General features: G+C 39.6%; 1 protein-coding gene across 2 annotated transcripts in view; it reads left to right on the forward strand.

The window, feature by feature from the left end:
• The window catches only part of pappaa (pregnancy-associated plasma protein A, pappalysin 1a), an 803,024-nt gene that overhangs the window by 677,452 nt on the left and 104,061 nt on the right, over positions 1–21,511 (forward strand). For both annotated transcript variants that reach the window (XR_007935844.1, XM_028809181.2), the window contains exon 20: positions 19,370–19,441. Coding sequence is in view for 1 of the 2 variants with exons in the window: in XM_028809181.2 (XP_028665014.2) it covers positions 19,370–19,441 (72 nt within the window). In the remaining variant the exon portion in view is untranslated. The remainder of the gene's footprint in view (positions 1–19,369; positions 19,442–21,511) is intronic.

Here is a 21,511-nt window from a genome sequence, read left to right on the forward strand (position 1 = left end):
ACCACTCTCTTCTCCCCTTAGATCTATTTACTGTATCATATAGTGCCTTTCTTATCTATCTATCTATCTATCTATCTATCTATCTATCTATCTATCTATCTATCTATCTATCTATCTATCTATCTATCTATCTATCTATCTATCTATCTATCTATCTATCTATCTATCTATCTATCTATCTAAAGTATTTTTATGCTTCTTTATGATAAGAAGTAAGGTTGAAGTGTTTACCATCCAGCTTGTTTCCACATGCAGTGGGTGCAGTTCAGTTTATAATTTTTAACTTTGTCGCATTTCATTTGATTTCCTTTCCTCCATTTTCTCAATGCCCTCCTTAAAGGTCAGGATTACCAGAAACCAACATATGCAATCTACAGTAGCACCCACATTTCTCCACAGGTCACGCCAAATATGAAAAGTAAAATTAATGAATGACAGAGCTCTCAATAGTTAAGTGAGACAGACATTTTTTTGATTAGAGGTAAATATTTATAACGTTGCTCATCCAAGTTAGTGGTGATGCAGTAGTTAGCACTTCTGCCTTAATGGTTGTCAGGGGTTTGAATGCCAACCAGCCTCCTGAGTCTGTGGAGGTTGCATGTTCTCTCCTCCTTCCTGCTGTGCAGGTTGGATTGATCGTTACGAGTGAGTGGAGATGTGTGTGTCAGCAGTGTTACCTCTGATGAACTCCACATTGTCTGGAGTTCATTCTGTTCTTACAGATGATGTGGTCAACATCACTTGAATCTTAATACTGTTATGTATTTGATTCCATTCAGCATATGTTAATAGATGAATTGTGCCATTTAATGAGACCCACAATGCAACACGCATACCTGGCTATCCTTGTTTAAATCTCTCTGTCCGTTCTCCTTCTGTCTGGTTAACAGCTCAGTTAGTTAAGGCCGGTACCATTAACTTTATTTATTCACAAAATTCACAGCTTAACCTGACTTTTGCAATGAATAATTTATTTGAGTTTCCTTAAGTCATATTTGTTGTTGTTGATGTTGTTATGATAATAATGTATTTTCGATTACTATTAGTCGTTTCGCCATAAGCCTGCAAGCTGGCATCTGATCCCGCAAAGGGGATGGGTAAGAGTGTGTTTGTTTCTCATTGAAACACTGTGTTTAAAAGGGAGTTTCTGAAGGGGAGATGTGTTTAATTTGCCATAGGTTTACTGTTTAACAGAGAGACAGCTCGCAGTTAAGAGCGTAAGAGTGTACCGCTGGCAGCGCTATGTGGGAGGAAAAATGGATCAGGGGAACTACGTACCTGCACATGAGCATCGGTCACCATTGTTATGAGCCGCTAACCTGTGGCGGCACTGGTCACATATATATTATATTTTGGACTTCAAAAAATTATTTAAAAAAATATACATACATTATTATTGTGCGCTGTCACTTTTTGAAGTAATCTCCCTATTAGTAAACTGCACAGTTGTCCTAACATTCCCGTCACCTTTTAGAAGCAAAGCTCTAAGTCTTTAATTGTGATCTGTCTACAGGTAATTCTAGATTGGTGGCAATATCATCAAAGCTCCTTCCTTTCCACTTCATTCTGACTTTTGAGAACCAACTAAAAATTACAACAGACGCCTAACCTTGTTTCTGATCTGCATAAATTTCTTAATAGTGAAATTGTAAATAACAAAAAACTGCACTCCACTCCTGCAAAGGTTTTCAGTCAAAATGTCTAAACTGTCTTTTGAATTTTTTTCTTTCATCTTAGCAAACACATTGCCATTGAATTTTACGTGTTATCCAAAATGTGGGTCATGTTTCACTTGATCTCAGCAATGAGAATGTTAATCTGCTGATAAATGATGGCTTTACTTTAGCAGTCATCACCAAATGTGCTTCTTGTTATGGAAGATTTCTATTCAACGATTATCATTTTTCACACAAATTGTGATGAACACACATTGCTTCTCTTTTGTCCATTTTTATTACAACAGACCAAGAAATGTGTTTTTCTTTGAAACTGTCTTTTTAAGTATTGTTATAAAATATTATTCTTTCTCTTAGGATAGATTAGTATTTACCCATTGTAAAGACCTTTGTATTCCCACCTCTAATATGTCCATCCATCCATTTTCCAACCCGCTGAATCCGAACACAGGGTCACGGGAGCCTGCTGGAGCCAATCCCAGCCAACACAGGGCGCAAGGCAGGAATCAATCCTGGGCAGGGCGCCAGCCTACCGCAGGACACACACACACACACACCCACACACCAAGCACACACTAGGGCCAATTTAGAATCGCCAGTCCAACTAACCTGCATGTCGTTGGACTGTGGGAGGAAACCCACGCAGACACAGGGAGAACATGCAAACTCCACGCAGGGAGGACCCGGAAAGCGAACCCGGGCCCCCTTACTGCAAGGCAGCAGCACTATGACTGCGCCACCGTGCCGCCCACCTCTAATATGTAATAGTCAAAATCTTAGGCATTTTTTATTAGACCTTGCATCTACTGAGCACTGTATGTATGGTACACATACTATATACAGTATTGTATATACATAAATATACAGTATATTGTGGCAGACGTCCGCAGACGTTGCCCCACCAGGACGCCGGAAGAAGCAGAGGACCAGAAATGGGGCAGTACTTCCCCCGGAATGCAAGAGCAGCTCAACCCTGTGGGGAGACGTGGCCACCACCAGGGGGTGCCTGGACGTTTATGGAACCCTGGATAGCAGCACTTCTGCCACACCAGGAAGTGTCGTTGGACAGAGCACCTGGAGCCCTTCCGGGTTATTATAAAAGGGGCCACCTCCCTCCAGTAGACGAGCTGGAGTTGGGAGGAAGGAGACGGAGCTTGTGACGAGGGGAGTAGAGGCGAGGGAGAGAAGAGAAAGTTTGTGGTATTTAAAGATTGTGTGAAGAAGGAGGAGAATAAACGTGTGTGTTTTGGACATTCTGGTGTCTGTCTGTCTGTCTGTGTCCGGGGGCTGACTCTCCACAATATATATATATATATATATATATATATATATATATATATATATATATATATATATATATATATATATATATATATATATATATATATACACTAGCGGGTTCACTTCGCTCACCGACCTCCCCAGCCACTTCACGTCTCAGCCGCTCACGTTGTAAAGAGGGGGGCTGAACGCGCCCCAAGGAGATGCAGTTGCTCCTCCGAAACCCCCTCTTAAACGGTGATACAATGGGAAACAAATACCGTTTTTTTTTTTACATCCTCTTTACTCGATCAGTTGCTGGCTTGCTCCTGCTATCATGGCACGTGATCTGCATGTAACACGGCGCTTCGAACATTTAAAAGCCTGTACAGCAGCTGTCCTACTCTTTGTCTTTTATTTCCAGCCCCAGGCATGGAAGTTCTTGATATTTTTTAGTTTATTAGTTAAAAATGGAATATACCTTGGAGCATACCTTGCCACCGCTTAGCTAGCGAAAGAGAGAACTACTTAACTTCAAATGAATGGTCAAGCTATTTGTTTGGTGATGCGTAGCCATCATATTAGAATATTAGAAAGATTTACATGAGAACTGGCCACTTCTATCCACATAATTCCTCCAAATAACATCTTGTCGAGTTTTGAAGGTCCCTAAAGTCCTACTGTCTACCACATTGCTTATTCACTTACTAGTTGAAATTCACGGTGTTGCTTGGGAGGAAAATAAAGTGTTTACTTTTTTTAATTGTTTGAGAAAAATATAATTAATAAAAAAACACAACTTTAAAAATAAAAATAAATTAACAAACAATGAAGACTCACTTACTGTATGTGCTTGTCTTGCAGAGTTGTATGCATGTTATCATCCAGTTGATGCTCGGAACCAGCCAACTCTATTTAATTTGAAAAGCAACAGGGGCGCGGTGTTTGCTCAAACATCAAGAATGCTGGCAGTCACCTCCAGTTCACCCTCTGGTGGTCGTGCCGAGTGTCAACTGGATGATAACATGCATACAAGACCGTAAGATCACCCCCGACTCTACCCAGAAGGGGGTGGGTTAGGGTTGATTTCACCCAACAGTATTTTTAGTCGACCAATGAGAAACATGTGTACCAAATTTCATGAAAATCGCTCCAGACGTTCAGAAGTGATGCTGGAACATAAATACATATGCACACATACATTGACTTTTATATATACAGTATAGATTCCAAGTGTCTGTGGTTCTCTGTGTAAAGAAAACCTTTCTAATGTTTGTGCGAAATTTACCCTTAACAAGTTTCCAACTGTGTCCCTGTGTTCTTAATGAATTTTAAAGTCACAGTCTCGAGCCACTGTTCTAATTCCCGTCATTATTTTAAACACTTCAATCATGTCTCCTGTTAATCTTCTCTTTCTTAAACTGTAAAGGCTCAGCTGTTTTAATCTTATCTCATAACTCATCCCCCATAGCCCTGGAATCAGCCTAGTTGCTCTTCTCTGGACTTTTTCTAGTGCTTTTATGTCCTCCTATTAGACGTTTAAGTGTTCCAGAATTCCAAACTGGCCTTTCAAGTTCCTCTAGTCAGCAGGCTATAAAAGCAAACAAAAACAGTTTGTACCATAGTGCTACAGCATGTAATAAAACTAATCCGTGGTGTTCCAGAAAAACACTTTATGAATGAGCTGCAGGGTGACATGGAGTATGATGTTTACAAACCACTCAGCTTTGTGGTAAGAAATGACTTGACAAACACCCTGTAGGGGATCAGTTTGCCTTGTAAAATGGCTTTCATAGTTTTAGAAGTAAATATTTACTCATAGCAGCTTTTTAAGTGCATGCTGTTCCATTTCACCTGCGGTGTTATGGTCATCAGTCAGTTGGGAAAGCAACTAGTCGCTGGCATTTGTACACATCAATTAAAAAAAAATGAAAGTAAAAAATCTTTCATGTGTTAAATAACATATCATGATTTACATAAAAACACATCTTCTATTAAAATACTGCCTGCATATATATATATATATATATGAATGTATGACTGGAAGAGAAGGTCTGTGATACGGTTTGCATATTTGTAGCTGGAGATCCACAAAGGGAGAAAAATGAATCACGTATCATCAAGTATATATATATATATATATTACAGTATATATATATGTGTATGAATGTATATGCAGTATATATATATATATATATATATATATATCCATCCATTTCCCAACCCGCTGAATCCGAACACAGGGTCACGGGGGTCTGCTGGAGCCAATCCCAGCCAACACAGGGCACAAGGCAGGAAACAATCCTGGGCAGGGTGCCAACCCACCGCAGGACACACACACACGCACACACACACACCAAGCACACACTAGGGCCAATTTAGAATCGCCAATCCACCTAACCTGCATGTCTTTGGACTGTGGGAGACCGGAGCACCCGGAGGAAACCCACGCAGACACGGGGAGAACATGCAAACTCCACGCAGGGAGGACCTGGGAAGCGAACCCAGGTCCCCAGATCTCCCAACTGCGAGGCAGCAGCGCTACCCACTGCGCCACCGTGCCGCCCTATACATATATATATGATATTTTTTTAAGATGCAACAAAATACATATAATGTGGCTCCCTTTCATTTTAAAAAGCCTCCTATTTTAAGCATAAAAAATAGCAGACAATCTGAACAGTGAATTCTGAAAATATTCAGCCCCCTTTACTCTCTGCACACTTTGTGTTTAAAAGGATAAGTTGGCAATTTTTACTGCACTAAGTAACCCATAATGACCAACATGTTTTCCATCCATCCATCCATCCATCCATCCATCCATCCATCCATCCATCCATCCATTATCCAACCCGCTATATCCTAACTACAGGGTCACGGGGGTCTGCTGGAGCCAACACAGGGCGCAAGGCAGGAAACAAACCCCAGGCAGGGCGCCAGCCCACCGCAGAACATGTTTTCAGGTTTGTAAATTTATCACAAATCAAAAACAGAAATCTCTCATTAATAGAAGTATTCAGACCCTTTGCTGTTACACTCCAGACTGTGTCCAGGTGCATCCTGGTTGCTTTCATTCTTCTTGAGATGTGTCCAGAACTTGAGTGGAGTCCACCTGTGGTAAAGTAAACTGTCTGGGTCTCGTTTAGAAAGGCACACCTGTCCCTGTGTGTAGAAAGTCTCATAATTCACATTGCATGTCAGCACAAAACTCAAGCCATGAAGTCCAAGGATCTCTTTGTAGACCTCAACAATCAAATTTAGGTGAGGCACAAATCAGGGCAAGGGCGCTAAAACCATTTCTGATACTTTTGAGTGTTACCAGGAGTACAGCAGCCTCAGGAATTGTGAAATGGAAGAAGTTTAGAATGACCAGGACCCTTCCTAGGGTTGGCCATCTGGTCAAACTGAGTAACCTGGAAAGAAGGGCGTTGGCCAAGGAGGTGGTCAAGAATCCAAGGGTCACTTCAGACCACTGACATTACTCCATCCTCATTTGTTTTTTCACTCATTTTGCATTTGGCTATGGTCAGTGTCACTACTGGTAGCAAGAGGTGATACCTGGACCCTACAGAGGTTGCACAGATAGTCCAACTTCTCCGGTTTTTGATTTTTAATACATTTGAAAACCTTTCTGAAAATGTGTGTTTCACTTTGTCATTGAGGGTAATTAAGTGTAGATTGATGGTCAAAAGTGGGAACATTTCTCTATTTAAAATTAAAGTGTGCAGAAAGTGACAGGGGTCTGAATACTTTCTGAATCTGTTGTACATCATTCTTGAAAGAGCTGCTAAGTAAAATGATTCCAGTAGGATACTGAAAAGAAGATCATCAATTATTCAGGGAGGATAAGCTCACTCAACTTTGTAATGACAATTGGATCAATTAATTGGACATATTGACAAAAGAAACATCCTAGAAGAAATTGGAAAGTCATTCAAGTGAAAGCTTACACAGGGCTCAGATTTCATGTGTGACAGAGAGGAGAATTCCCTCCTAGTGTAGTCTTTGTAATTAAAGCTAAGATCATCTTTTGGAGCACGTAACCGGCTATTTCTGTCTGCCTTCATTTAAAACACCGGTGTGCGGATTAGGTTAGGTTGTGTATCGAGTGTTCGCACATCACATCTCAAGCACAGAAGTCCAAGTGGAAGTCCATGTCAAGCTGCAAGTTTTTTTGACTTTCTTGAGTTAAGTTCAAAGTCATTAAATTCATGACTCAAGTGTGACTCGAGTCCAACTCAACCACCTCCCTGGTGATTACTCCCTCTTGAAATGGACAAATCAGTGCTAACATCTATTGAAATGTTGGCCCAAAGTCTGACTTGATCAGAAATTACTTTCCTTATTTATCAGAAATTCTAATTGTTTTTCATAGTTCACAGTAGTTGACATACTAACAATATCTTCTCCCATATTTTGCTACCATGAATAAATAATTCTTTCATATTTGGATCCTTGGCAATTACAGAACCATGACTACTTTGAAATCCAGATTACAAACAACTAACTATACGTACAAAAGGTTAGATCCACAAATTGCACTGAATTGTACTGAAAATCAGAACGCTACATTGGCAGAAACACAAAGCCAAACTTGTCTTGGCTTCAAACTTTTTCTATCTGGAGATATGAAAGCTTTTTAAGGTTAGTAAAGAACAAAAAAAACACCACAAGTGTAGCACCTTCAAAGTAAGATTAATAGGTAATAACTCATGATTAGAGAAATTATAATTTCTCTCAGCAGGTGAAAGCATTCAAGAATAAAAAGCACATGTGCAAAACTTCAACAAAAATAGCACAGGACATTCATATATTCCAAGCTTAGCTTATCCATACCAGGGCCGTTCTTAGCAGTTTGTGGACCCTACGCGGTTCAGAAATGTGCAGGCCCCGGATTGTGGGGGGGTTCCGGGGATGCAGAGCCCCCACTGAAGCTCAGGAAGGTGCTCTAATAAAACGTCCGGAAAAGGCCTTAGATGCCCAGTAGGCCTACATGTACGCTTGTATGTATGCAGAGTGGTAAAATATTGATTTTGTTCTGGATCTGGTAAAGGCCGGTAATATAGGGATATTTCATGAGTTTATGGGGATCCGAAACGAATCTCTAAAATTAACATTTGCTATAGTGCATTTGGCAAAGTTGCGACAGCGTGACAATATTATTAGGGATTTAGGTGAAGATTGCAATTTGGATAATAAATTACCATTGTTAATAAGACTAAGAGATGCACTGAACTGAATTTCCTGGGACTGGCACAGATGGCTGCAGTGCCAGGGGCATGACAGGGGCCCCAGGCCCACAGCCCGACAACAAAAAAAAAAATTGTAAGTCGAGGCCGGGCTGGGGCCCCCCTTACGGTAGGGGTCCTACGTGAATGTATAGTTCACGCATGCCTAAGAACATCCCTGTCCATACAAATTAAAACTTGTTTATTTTCAATTCAATGTACTCTGCCCAGTGTACTACAAATACATACACAAATTATACATATATATAAACACATATACAGTATATATATATATATATATATATATATATATATATATATATATATATATATATATAAATATTATCCATATATATATATCTATATATATTTATCTATATATATATATATATATATATATATATATATATATATATAATCCAACATCTGTATGTCTGTCTGCTTTTTATGAAAGAACTACTTAATGGATTTAGATCGGGTTTTTTTCTATAATTTGCTTAAAGATTCTGGTTGATTTTGCCACTTCTCTCATCGCACTAAGTATCACAGTTCACTTGTGGTACTGATTTATTTGCGTGAATCTGAGAGACACACAGCAGGCCGAGGGGAGGGGCGTGGGGCCCTCCTCACTCACGCGCCAGTGTTGGAGCGCACCTTGCATCTGCTTAGCTAGCAAACAAGAGAACAAGATCGGGTTTTTTCTAGAATTTGCTTGAACATTCTGGTTGATTTTCTGAGCTCTCTCATCAGGCTAACAAACAAAGTTCGCTTGCAGGAGCGATATATTTGCGCTAATCCAAGACAGAGGCTGGAGGCCAAGGGGAGGGGCATGTGTGACATTAGGAATGGGGAGTCGGTCAACCCCTGTGTTTTGAAGCATAACTTGCCTCCGCTTAGCTAGCAATACCTTTTGTTTATTAATTTTTAAAGTTTGTCCTGTTTCACTACTACGTGGGCAGTGCAGCGGGGGACATCTAATTTATATATATATATATATATATATATATATATATATATATATATTCATTCACGGCATTCGTAGTCTGAATCACAATCTGATTGTATGAGTGGTTACCTACCAGGTAACGCTTGTGGTTGGTCAGCAAGTCAGCTAACATCCGCCACGGTGCTCTCAGTTGTGAGAAGCAGATCATAGAATGGTTGAAATAGTTTACTGTTCAATATATATATATATATATATATATATATATACTAGACATTAAGCCTGTTACAATAACGGGCGCTAGAACAGTAGTGCATAAACATTAGTAGGAACAGTCTACCTTAAATGGCAAGGGACCTTAACCTCATTCTGTTTCTTGTCTTAATTTTTTTTTGTCAAAAATATTTTTGCAAGAAGCCTAAAGTAAAATAATAATAAAAATAAAATAGAAACGTATATGACAATACAGTAAGTATAATTAATATTACATTTATCCTCTCTTCTGTGGCTGTTGATTGATGTGTTGTGTCTGTTTGAAGATCTCCTATCCTGCCTCTCTTTATTTTAGCTTGCTGTGGCGTCTCTCCAGCAAGTACTATGCAGTTCCCCAGCAAGTATTTTAATCTGTGCTGGCGTGCAGCTGATTATTGTATGTGTGGCGTCTATAATAAATCTACTTTTAAAAGTCATCCTATTGTAATATCATGAAAATTCGCATATTTAGGAAAACCCCTTCAACGACTGACACTTTACACTTTACCAGGCCAAGCTTCTTAATTGGAAATCTGACATCCTCAGAGTGAACACTTGCACAACAACACACACTTCCCACCTCTTTGGGGAAGCTGGTCTCCGTGTCTCAGTACCCGATTGGATTTTTCGTGTCTTATGTTTTAAGTGTTACCTCATTTACCGAAATCCGATTGGATTGGCCGCGCGATATTTTATAGGTCCCGCCCTCTCTGTCTTGTGTGACACGTCAGGCGGCCTTTGAAGCATCTGCTAGAGGCTGGTGACTCTGCCACTCATTCCGCCCTTCCCTGTACTTCCGCTTTGTCCATAATATGCATTTAATTTTCTGTCACAACAGTGGGCAATCAGCAGAGTCTCTCCAGGAACTGATGTAATGTGTGGCCTTCAGCTGATAAACGTGGCTGTGGGGAACTTCACAGTACTTGGCCACGAGCACGCAATCAGCACTCTCCCCAGCAATGATGTCCTTTATTAAAGAGTGCCCCGCGCATGCGCACTTCACCAGAAGACACACACACGGACACATGGACGCACACAGGGATTTTATTAAAGAGGATATATACAGTAGTATATACATATATATCTACTCTCTTTCTCTATTATAAAAAGAAATCCTGTCCCCTGTCCTGATAGTCTACGATACGTGATCTTTCTCGGAAGATAATTTAAGACCCGCGAGACGAAACAGACCTGCCACGGTGCGTCTCACGGGAACATAGAACGAGAGTCTTGCAAGACACACCCTACTTACAAGCAATATAAAAAAAAAAACAAATCAGTAGTGTAGAAGCAGTCACGCAGCACACACAGCTCCAGGGCTCTCAGTGCATATAAAGTGTATAAGGTCAATACGGTAGAAATGAATTGGGTAGAAATGAAATGAATAGGGTAGAAATAAAACATCGACGATTAAACGAAGAAGAAAGAAAAGCGCGGAGAACAGAGACCCAAAAGCATTGGAGAGAAAAAAATGCTAAAAAGAAAAACAATAATCTAGGTGCAAATTTAGAAAATAAGGAACGTGATGATCAGCCTGGAACAAGTGAAATGGAAAAAAAAGCACGTCCAATCGGGCGCGGAGAAAAGAGACTCAAATGCGTTGGACAGAAAAAAAGAGCAAAAAAGAATAATCGAGGTGCAAATTCAGAAAATAAGGAAAGTAATTATCAGCCCGGAACAAGTGGAATTGAAAAAAAGCACGTTCAATCCGGCTAAGAATTAAAAGACAATGAGTAAAAGAAAATGGAACTTCATAAAGACGTTTACAAACGTTATACACCCTGCAAGAAAGAATTCAACCACGCCCGTGGCCAGAAATAAAAGACAGGTATTGCTTTTACAACGTCATGCGAGACTAGGCAGCGAACCATTGTTTAAAACAAGTCAACAGACCTCTATGCTAGCAGTTGTTGGATTGCTTTTGGCAGGCAAGCATTGTGTGCTCAGAGCTCTTAAAACAACGACATGCGACAGGCAGAAGAGGCAGCTAGCAAGCAGCAAAAAGACAGCAAATAATCCAACGGCATATCCTTAGCGTTCGTTCAGCCGCAACACCCTTCACAACACGAGCAGTATTATACGTCTGGGAAGAAAGAAATGTATCAACAAGTACTGTTTTTACAAAAGTTTTTAAAGTAAAAGTGAAAATAATGCATATGTAACAATTCACAAGAAAATAACAATCTCTTTAAACTGTAGGTTGCCTGCCTAAGGTAAAGTCATCCCTGATGAATGGGGACGTGGGAATGAGGGGTCCTTACATCGGATTAGCGATATTTCAGATGTGGAATGGCAAAATGGGGGAGGCAGCTTGATGAATGAGGTCTCCAGGACTTAAAACAAATCCAAATCATATTATGTGATATCATCTAATGTGAAATTCTACTCCGTACTTCTAGAATTTTTATTTTTATACTGTATTGAGAATTTATTCTGTTCTATGTATTGTACTGTATTGTATTGACCCCATTCTTTTTGACACCCACTGCACACCCAACCTACCTGGAAAGGGGTCTCTCTTTGAACTGCCTTTCTCAAGGTTTCTTCCATTTTTTCCCTACAAGGGTTTTTTTTGTGAGTTCTTCCTCGTCTTCTTAGAGGGTCAAGGCTGGGGGGCTGTCAAGAGGCAGGGCCTGTTAAAGCCCATTGCGGCACTTCTTGTGTGATTTTGGGCTATACAAAAATAAACTGTATTGTATTGTATCTAAAGTGAAATTCTACTCCGTACTTCTAGAATTTTTATTTTTATACTGTATTGAGGATTTATTCTGTTCTATGTATTGTACTGTACGGCTCAGAATTAAAAGACAATGAGTAAAATGACAAAGTAGAACTTCATAATGATGTTTACAAACGTTGGCGCTAAACACATGCAGAGCAGGTTAGAGATTATGAAACCAGTGAAATTAGAAAGGCTCAAAAAAAAAACAAAAAAAAAATGCGCTATACACATGTGGAGAAAGTTAAAGGATATGAAAGTAGGAAAATTAGAAAATATAAAAAAAGAAAGTAAAGATCGCAGTAGCGCAAACAAAGAAACTGCCTCATTTAACTATGCACCAGTCTAACTTTGGTTTTGCACAATAATTACTACACTATTGCACCTTAACACTTAATTCTACTTTATTCACATAATTTTACTTATTTATTATGTTCTACTATACTGTTATCTTTCAATCTATGACTTTTTGTTAATCTAACTGATATTCTTCTAACTTTGCACAGTTTTTGATAAGCGGATCAGGATGCATTTCACTGCGTGTTGTCCTGTATAACTATGCATGTGACAAATAAAGACTCTTGAGAATTTCAAAAACGGAGTTTACCGCACATGCATTTATTGGTTATTTTGTTCATGTGTATATATTTATCTGTCTGCTTATTTAAAAAGCTACATTTACCACAGGAGTCAAAAACGTTCTGTCTAGCCCTTGTACAAAAACCTAGAGAAAAGCTGGGGTATCACCTTGGTAACCCCATGTACTTTTGGAACTGTGAGAGGAAAAATAGCAGGACTTTACAGACAGGAGTCCAATGCAGAACTCTACTTACTTTGTTACTTTGTAAAAAAAAATTATTAACTGCTGATGATGTCGATCGTTTTGTCTGTGCTGAAATTCCAAACAGAGAAACCTGTTCTGACCTCATTAAAAAGATTCAGCATATTGGGACTCGCAAGATTACAAATATTGTAGTTTTTTGAAATAAAAGTGAAACTAATGAAATAGCAGCAATTCAAAGAAAAAAAATCTTAAAAGTGTGTATCCGGAAAGCCAAATACGGGGGTTGGTGAGCGAAGCAAGCAGGGGGCGAAGAAAATCCTAAGCCTAAAAGTACAACGATTTTATGTGACTTTTTATGTCACGTTTTTGTCACGCTTTAAATCGACTTATTTTAAAACCTACATATATATGTTTGGTATCATTCTTATCAGAATTTATTGAACTTTAATTCAGATTTGTATTACATTTTTAAATTATAAACTAAAAAATATCAAGAACTCACGTCCCGCGAGAGGAGACTTTGTGCCAAGAGATTTAACTATGCCTGGGGAATAAAAGACAAAGAGTAGGACAGCTGTTGTACAGGCTTTTAAATGTTTGAAGTGCTGCGTGAGATGCAGATCACATGGCAATAGAGCAAAGAGGAGATAAAAAAAACTATTTGTTTCCCATTGTATCACCATTTAAGTGGGGGTTTAAGAGGAGCGACTGCATCTCCTTGGGGGCGTTCAGCTCCCCTCTTTACAACGTGAGTGGCAGGGACGCGAAGTGGCTGGTGCATAGTGCAGGCCGGGGGGAGGTTGGCAAGCAAAGCAATTCTGATTGCGTCCTTCTAGCAGAGTCAGGTCATAAAGGTGGAAGAGCAAAAGGGGTGAAGTTAATCACCCATACTGGGCATCTTCTCAGTGGTGCTGAGATAAATGAAGATGAGAAGGTTAGCGTGAGTGCTCTCTCTTGGCCCAAGGTGGTTATATCTGCTTCAGATGAGCCCAGAGGGTGATTCACAAATGTGCATGTGTGACTATATATAGCTGGGATGGAGACCGAGTTCTTGCTCAGCCAGCAGGCTAGAATGGAAGGACTGCAGGTGTGGAGACACAACCCATCCGCAACACACTGTAATCTTCATCCCCGCTCAGATCGAAGTATAATGAATGGACTGGGTGAACATGGATAATGGGAACTGTTCTTACACCCACATAGAAGGTGGCATTGTTCCTCTAGGCTGATCCCAATCAGGACGCCTGTGAATTAGAGTGTGGAAGTGAAGCCTTGTTAGGGTCCTTGGGTGTCCCCAGAGGACACTGCCAGAGGAGGACAAAACTGGTTTCCACGTGACCCAGAAGTACTCCCGACATGCAGTGCAGTGACTCCAGAAGCATTCCCGGGTCTTGGAGGAGTGGAAGGAGAAGACATTCAATTGATATTGTGGTATTTGTAGCTTTGTGCCCTGTAAAAGAAAGTCAGTGAAAACGTTGAATAATATTGTGTCTGAGGTTTGGGACTCAATGGTGCCCCCATGTGGTTTAGCTGGTTTAGTAAAAGTTGCAGTCTCTAACAGACAAAATCCCAGAGATTGTGTACCCTCTGCTGGATGCAAGCATTCGAATGGAATTTAGAAACTCTGATTTACCATCTGCTCAAGACTACTTAAATACAGCAAAAGAGCCAGAAGCACAAGACCAACAATGGATGCTGTTCCTACCGTCAACATGGCTGCACATGGAAAAGAGCAACACACTATTGGAATGTGATGATGTCAAGGCCACCACAAAGGAATATTTTCAAAGAAAAACATAAATATATAATGTTCAGATACAAATGAAAATAAATCTCAGAGATCTCCAGCTACTTGTTGTCAAAATACAAGCCTTGCATGTCTGAGCTGTAGAAAAGAAAAAGATTTTGACTACACGATAGCTAACCAGGATATATGCTTCTGAGGATCTCTGTCTGCTCCTTTGGACAAAGAAAGTGGGATATTATTCAGGAACTCAAGGCATTTTAGTCAGAATGACTGGTATGCAGTCTAGTCTATTTCGGAAAAAACACACACACACACACACACGCACACACACATACACATATACAGTATATGTAATTTTTTTGTTTAATGTTTTTTTTTTCCAGGCCACCGGCATTTGCTTATCCTTTTTGTCTCTTTCAAGCTAAACCCACAACTAAATTATATTTAACATTTCATTGTAATGGGATGATTACAAAACAAGTTATTTATGAACTCAGTTGCTCCAAGTCCTACCAAGTGAAAAAAAAATCCTTCATCTATAAACTGATTTGGACTTGAAGAGAGATATTGCTCTTGCCAGACTTCTCTGTAAAGATTCATATTTTAACATAAAAGATAAAATAATTGACTCCGCTTTGACAGTGTGGCAACTCTAGAGGGCGTAGCAGCCACTCAGCCCGATACAGACAGATGCATGAGGCACACTTATAAAAACACAAAGGTTTTTATTTTCTTTTCTTCACCTGTGGGCAACGCCTTCCCCCATTTCCTACAGGCACAACACAGTCCCAGTAAACAGAACACTCCACTTCACAATACTTTCCTTCTCTATTGTCTTTCTCCTCGACCCCTCCTCCCAACTCTGGCTCACCGAGCAGTCTCTGTTAGCACCCTTATATAAGGCACCCGGAAGTGTTACAGGTGCTTGTTGCCCCACTTCCGCCAGCACTTCTGGTTATGGTGGAAGAACCGCCCACACGGGCTCAGGAACAGCTGCAGTGGCCCCTGGTGGCACTTCCGGATCCCAACAGGGCACATGAAGCCCTGCGAGAGTCCAAGGCACCGCTGCAACCCATGGGGGCTGCCATCTAGCATCCCTGGGGAGGTAATGCCCTGATCAGGCTTGCTCTCCTGATCCTTCCAGCGAAGAGGTGTCCTGGCCCGGTAAGGATCCCGATCATCTGTGACAACAGATACCCTCTTGTAATTTTTTTGTTTTATTTTGAGAATAAAATAAGCATCATGCAAACTGAAATAAAAATATGTTATCATGATATTTTCATACATACGTTGTGGTGGATGATGTGGACAGACTGGCCTCACGGCCAGGATGGACGGTGTTTCCTTAACAGGAACCATCATTATGGAGAGACTACATGTACGGATGGGTGGTCACTGCCCTACATGGGAGGTCACCATGGAAGGGACACATGGGATGTCTACCTGTCTGGTCGTGATGAGTGCTGCTTCCCACCTTGATTGAGTGATAAAGGATGGACAGAGGGGGACACCAGGTATTCCCTTGTGTGAAAGGGGGCAGTGTTTCTCTGGTATGGCTCTGGTTTGGACAGTGTTGACTTCATGGGAGTTGTAGTTCTAGAGGGCAGCCATGTTGGGGTCCTTGAGTTTACCACCAAAAGATGCTGCTGGGAGAGGATGCCCTTGTTTTGTGGAGGTTTGGCCTGACATGGAAGTGTTTCCTGTGTGCAATGTTACAACATAAGAACATCAGAAATTTGACAAACAAGAGGAGACCATTCAGTCGATCAGGTTAATTTGTTTAACTAACAGCTAAGATGTCCCAATATCTCATCCAGATACTTCTTACTGGTTGTCCAGGTTTATGCTTCCACTCCATGTCTCGGTAGTTTGTTCCAGAGTCTCACAACTCTTTACGTAAAGAGGTGTTTCCTGGCTTCAGTCTTAAATGCACTTTCCTTTCATTTCTGTTGATGTCCTTGAGTACTTGATTCATTCTTACGCTGATAAAATGTTGCTGGATCTCCTTTATCAGTGCCTTGGAGGATTTTAAATACCTGGGGATTAGGTCTCCACGTAGTCTCCTCCGCTCGAGACTAAACTGATTTAAGTCCCTGAGTCTGTCAGAATAGGATATGCCCCATGATGTACTTGGTTGCTCTCCTTTGCACAGCTTCAAGTGCTGCTGTGTCTTTCTTGCCCACACAGTACTCCCAATGTGGTCTCACTAGTGCATTATATAGTCTGAGCATAATGTCCCTTGACTTAAATTCAGCAGGTTTTATTATATAAGCAAACCTTTTATTTGCATTTTAATTGCTTCTGTACATTGAACATATGATGAAAATGTTGGGTCAAAGTATACCCCTAAATCTTTTTTAGAGGTTGATTCCTGTGTCTTCAGTGCCTTCCATCTTGAATTTTTAATTGACATTTCTTTGGCTCACGTGTAGCACTCTGTACTGTGCTAAACCACATTTTCCAAGTTTTTGTCCAGTTCTGAAGTTTGTCCAGGGTCTTTTTGAATTCTGTTTGCTGCCTCCTCAGTGTCTGCTATCCCTCCAGTTATAGTGTCTTCTCCAAATTTCACAAGTTTACTTACTACACCAGAATCAGTGTCATTAATATAAATCAGAAAAAGGACCAACCCCTGAGGGACTACACTGATGACCTCACTCCCTTCTCCCTTGTACTCTTTGTCTCCTACCAGTTAACCAGCTTGAGTTCCAGGTTTGTAGGTCACCTCTGATGTCTACAGTTTATAGTTTCAGAATTAATCTTCAGTGTCGGATTATTCTAAACAAATTATGTTTTATGCTTTGTGTTTGTCAACTGGTTAGTTGCTTCTCTCAAAAAACCATGCAATATGGAATATTCATTTAGGTAATTTCCATAATTCTGCATGGCACAGAGGTAAGATTTATTGGCCTGTATTTACCAGGATCCATTTTGTGTCCCATTCTTGAAGACGGAGGTCACATTTGCATCCTTCCAGTCGTCAGGTCCTTTCTCAAGCGACTGCTCAAACATGCCTAATAAGGATTTCTCGATGATGTCTTTCATTTGTTTCAGTACAGTTGGTAAGATCCCATCAGGTCCAGGGGTTTTATTAGTTCTTCGATGTATCGGGGGCTTGAAGCACATCTGATTCTTCTATTTTAAAATCTATTGACTCAGAGTAGGTATTTACTTCTGCATGAGGCGTTACACTTGTTTCTTCCTTTACAAATTTTTGGGTGAAATATTTGTTTAGTTCATTTTTCATTTTCTTCTCATTTTCAACGATTTTTCCATTCATGTCCCTAAGGTTTCTTCTGGAGTAGTACAAAAAAATATTGCTTGCTGTTTGTTTGGCTTCACTAGCAGTTTTTGTTTCGGTTTCTCTTTTGATTTTCCAAATGCTTTTTTTTTGATCTCCTGCTGTAATGTTCCGGTAGTCCTCTATGTCAAAATTATCTGGATTTTTAAAACTTTTCTTGTGTATGTTCTGCCACCAGAAATACTCCTGGGTCAAGCATTAAAGAGCAAGTTCTGTGCTGCATTTCATGGCAGTTGGGTGGATATGGTGTGGGGAAGGGTGGGCACTGGTTAGGGGGAGCTTTTCATTATTATTGTTTCTGCTTATTATATTGGTATATTCCATTATTTTCTTTTTTTTTTTGGCCACATGCTTTATTGTGCATTTCAATGGCACATTAACTTGTCTTATTTTGGCCAATAAAAATTTGATAACAAAAAGAGACATTTCTGTCCACAGAAGTGCCACTCACTGGATGTTTTTATGTTTTTCGTACCAACTCTACAGACTTTTATGCAATCATATTAACAGTTTTCTGATTTTTTTTGTGGTCTCACTAAATGTGCAGTTTACATGGTAGCCCTGTATAGCCCATTCCGTGCTAATTTTCTAATACTTCTAATTGATAACATAGTGTAGAGTAAACCTGCAGTACCTTTTCAGATTTATGTTATTGATCACACCTTTGACACAGTACCTCCTATTAATCATTTCCTGACTCACTTTAAGATTGCCACTTTTCAAAATCCTTCTTATGGCCTCTCTTGCAGTTTCTATGTATTTAACACCAAAACAACCAAACATCAAGAAGATTTCATACCCCGCAGGTTAATAGCATGTTACTCAGTTCAGCTCGCCTGTTTTCAATCAGCCTGTTTTTGTTCCCCCTCTTTCAACCGTGTGCAACCCTTTAGTCACACCAAGTGATGCCTATTGCTCTTTTTTTAAATTTTATTTTATTTTCTATTCAGTTTCGGGTGCTGCAATATAAAAAGGTGATTTGAACCTGCGAGCAGGGTTCATATATACAGTATTTGGCATAAAGGGAAGGCTGAATGAGAACAGCGACACTAACCCTTCATTCCTGTTGTTGTAGTACTAGGGTGTTGTACCGTGTTAGCCATTATGAATGTAGAGAAAAGCCAAGCAAAATGACACCTTTTATTGGCTAACTAGAAAGATTACAATATGCAAGCTTTCGAGGCAACTCAGGCCCTTACATCTTGCCTGAAGAAGGGGCCTGAGTTGCCTCGAAAGCTTGCATATTGTAATCTTTCTAGTTAGCCAATAAAAGGTGTCATTTTGCTTGGCTTTTTCCTGTTGTTGTTAATAGTAACCGAGAAGCAGACCTTTAATTTTACTTTAGAGATTGTTTAAAAATACAACTTTATGCATGCACACTGTGTAAATAATACTGTGTTACCTTGAGCTGTCTTCATATCTCATTTCACTGCTGTTCTTTTCTTTTCACCTCTCTTTATAGAGCATTGTCTGCACAATGGGACTCAAGTGGCATCCTCATCCAGAAGAGATTCAGTGCATCAAAGGTTGTGAGGTAAGGATTGACACAAGACGCAGGAGTGGGTCCTTTAAGATAGCAAAAATAACAGACTCAAAGTCAAAATAATTCAGACGTGAGCGTCAGTAGGATTTGCGCCCTAGGAACCAAGTTATCCAAACTATTCTATAACATTTCAGTAATTATTTAACGTTCTGATGCTGATCTTTCTGATTTATAAATCGGTCATTACAATAGTAATTGATGAGAAGAATTCATAATTAATTGCAGAATTACGGTATTTGAGGGCTCCTCTAGTGCAGTGGTTCCCAAATTCGGTCCTGAGGACCCACTGTGACTGCAGGTTTTTATTCCAGCTAAATTCATAATTAGTGATAATAATTGATCTCATTTATTTAGATCAGTAGTCTCAAACTCCAGTCCTGGATGGCCACAGTGGCTGCAGGTTTTCATTCTAACCCTATTCTTAATTGGTGACCAGCTAATTAACTCCTTTTCCTTTAATTGAGTTGTTTTTTAAGATTTGTTCCCCCTGATCGTTCCTTTGATCGTTCCTCTTCATTGCTTCATTCATTCAAATGGCACCCAAACAGAAATGAAATGTGACCTGAGTGAGCCAACAACTACGTCAGGGCTGCAAACTCCAACCAGTTGTTTAATTAGGTGCCAAGTCTTGTTGTTAATTAAACCCGTTCTTTAATTCCACGGCTTGTTGCTGGTCTCATTGAGCAATAGCAGACAATTTCAAAATTGTTAATTTTCTCTTTTCTAAGAGCGCTGTTAGAATGTTTTGGGGACCTGAGCAGATCAGCAATCCTGAGACTTTCATCTTTCTTTATTTTCAGATATTATATGATGGACACAGTTTGCTGCTCATGTTTTATATCTCATTATTGTTTTTTGCTGTTAATTAAGGATAAAGAAAGAATTGAGGGGTCTGAGTCTTCAAGAAGAAGTCAATTAAAATTAATTCAAAAGAAGTAAATTAGCAGCAAAAATAAGACACTAATTAAGAAAGGGGTTAGAGTGAAAACTTGCAGCCACAACAGCCCTGCAGGACCGGAGTTATTCTCTTCTTTTACTCTGCCTTTAGTAAAGCACAACAGTATGATTTTTACATTTATAAGACATTTAGAAAGATTTCTAATTTTGCTTTAAACACTTACCTCTCTTTTATTGTTGTCCTATTGTTTCGTTATTTTTTTTTGTGCAGCTTGCACCGTTCATTGTATCCTAATAATGATAATAAAAACAAACAGAGCTGACAGCCAGGTAAACAACACTGAATGATGAAAGGCTGCAATAACTTTAGCGTCAGACCCACTAATTAGTAGATAATAAATTAAACAATCAGATAGATCAGGGGTGGGCAAAGTCATTCCTGTAGGGCCACAGTGGCTACAGGTTTTTGTTCAAACCCAGTTGCTTAATCAGAAAACAATCCTTGTCAATTATTCAATTTCACAGCTTGTTAGTGCTTTAACGCTGCCATGTCAGGCCATTCTCATATCCTACATTTTTTTTCCTTTCTAAGGATATCATCCAAATGATCTGAAGTCTAAAACAGATGAGTAATTTTCAGTGTTTCACTTTCGTGTCTTCACTTTCCTTCCAAGTATTTAATTAAACCAAACAGTGCACAATAAATACACACAGGTGTAAATGAAAACAAGTTAAATGGAGAAATGCTGGTTTCTTTTGTCATTAGCATCTTATTGCTAATAAGGAACAATTAAAAACCAAGAATACAGCTGCTTTAGACTAAAAAAAGCAATAAGGGTTCAAAATCTTAGCAAGCGAGACAACTAAAGTGAAGCAATAGTGTTACTTGAGCAATAAGTGCTTTTTATTAAGCAATTGGGTTGGTACAAAAACCTGCAGCCACTGCGGCCCTCCAGGAATGACTTTGCCCAACCCTGAGATAGATAGATAGATAGATAGATAGATAGATAGATAGATAGATAGATAGATAGATAGATAGATAGATAGATAGATAGATAGATAGATAGATACAGTGGTGTGAAAAACTATTTGCCCCCTTCCTGATTTTTTATTCTTTTGCATGTTTGTCACACAAAATGTTTCTGATCATCAAACACATTTAAC

Source organism: Erpetoichthys calabaricus, chromosome 9 (assembly GCF_900747795.2).
Source record: "Erpetoichthys calabaricus chromosome 9, fErpCal1.3, whole genome shotgun sequence".
Classification (NCBI taxonomy): Eukaryota; Metazoa; Chordata; class Cladistia; order Polypteriformes; family Polypteridae; genus Erpetoichthys; species Erpetoichthys calabaricus.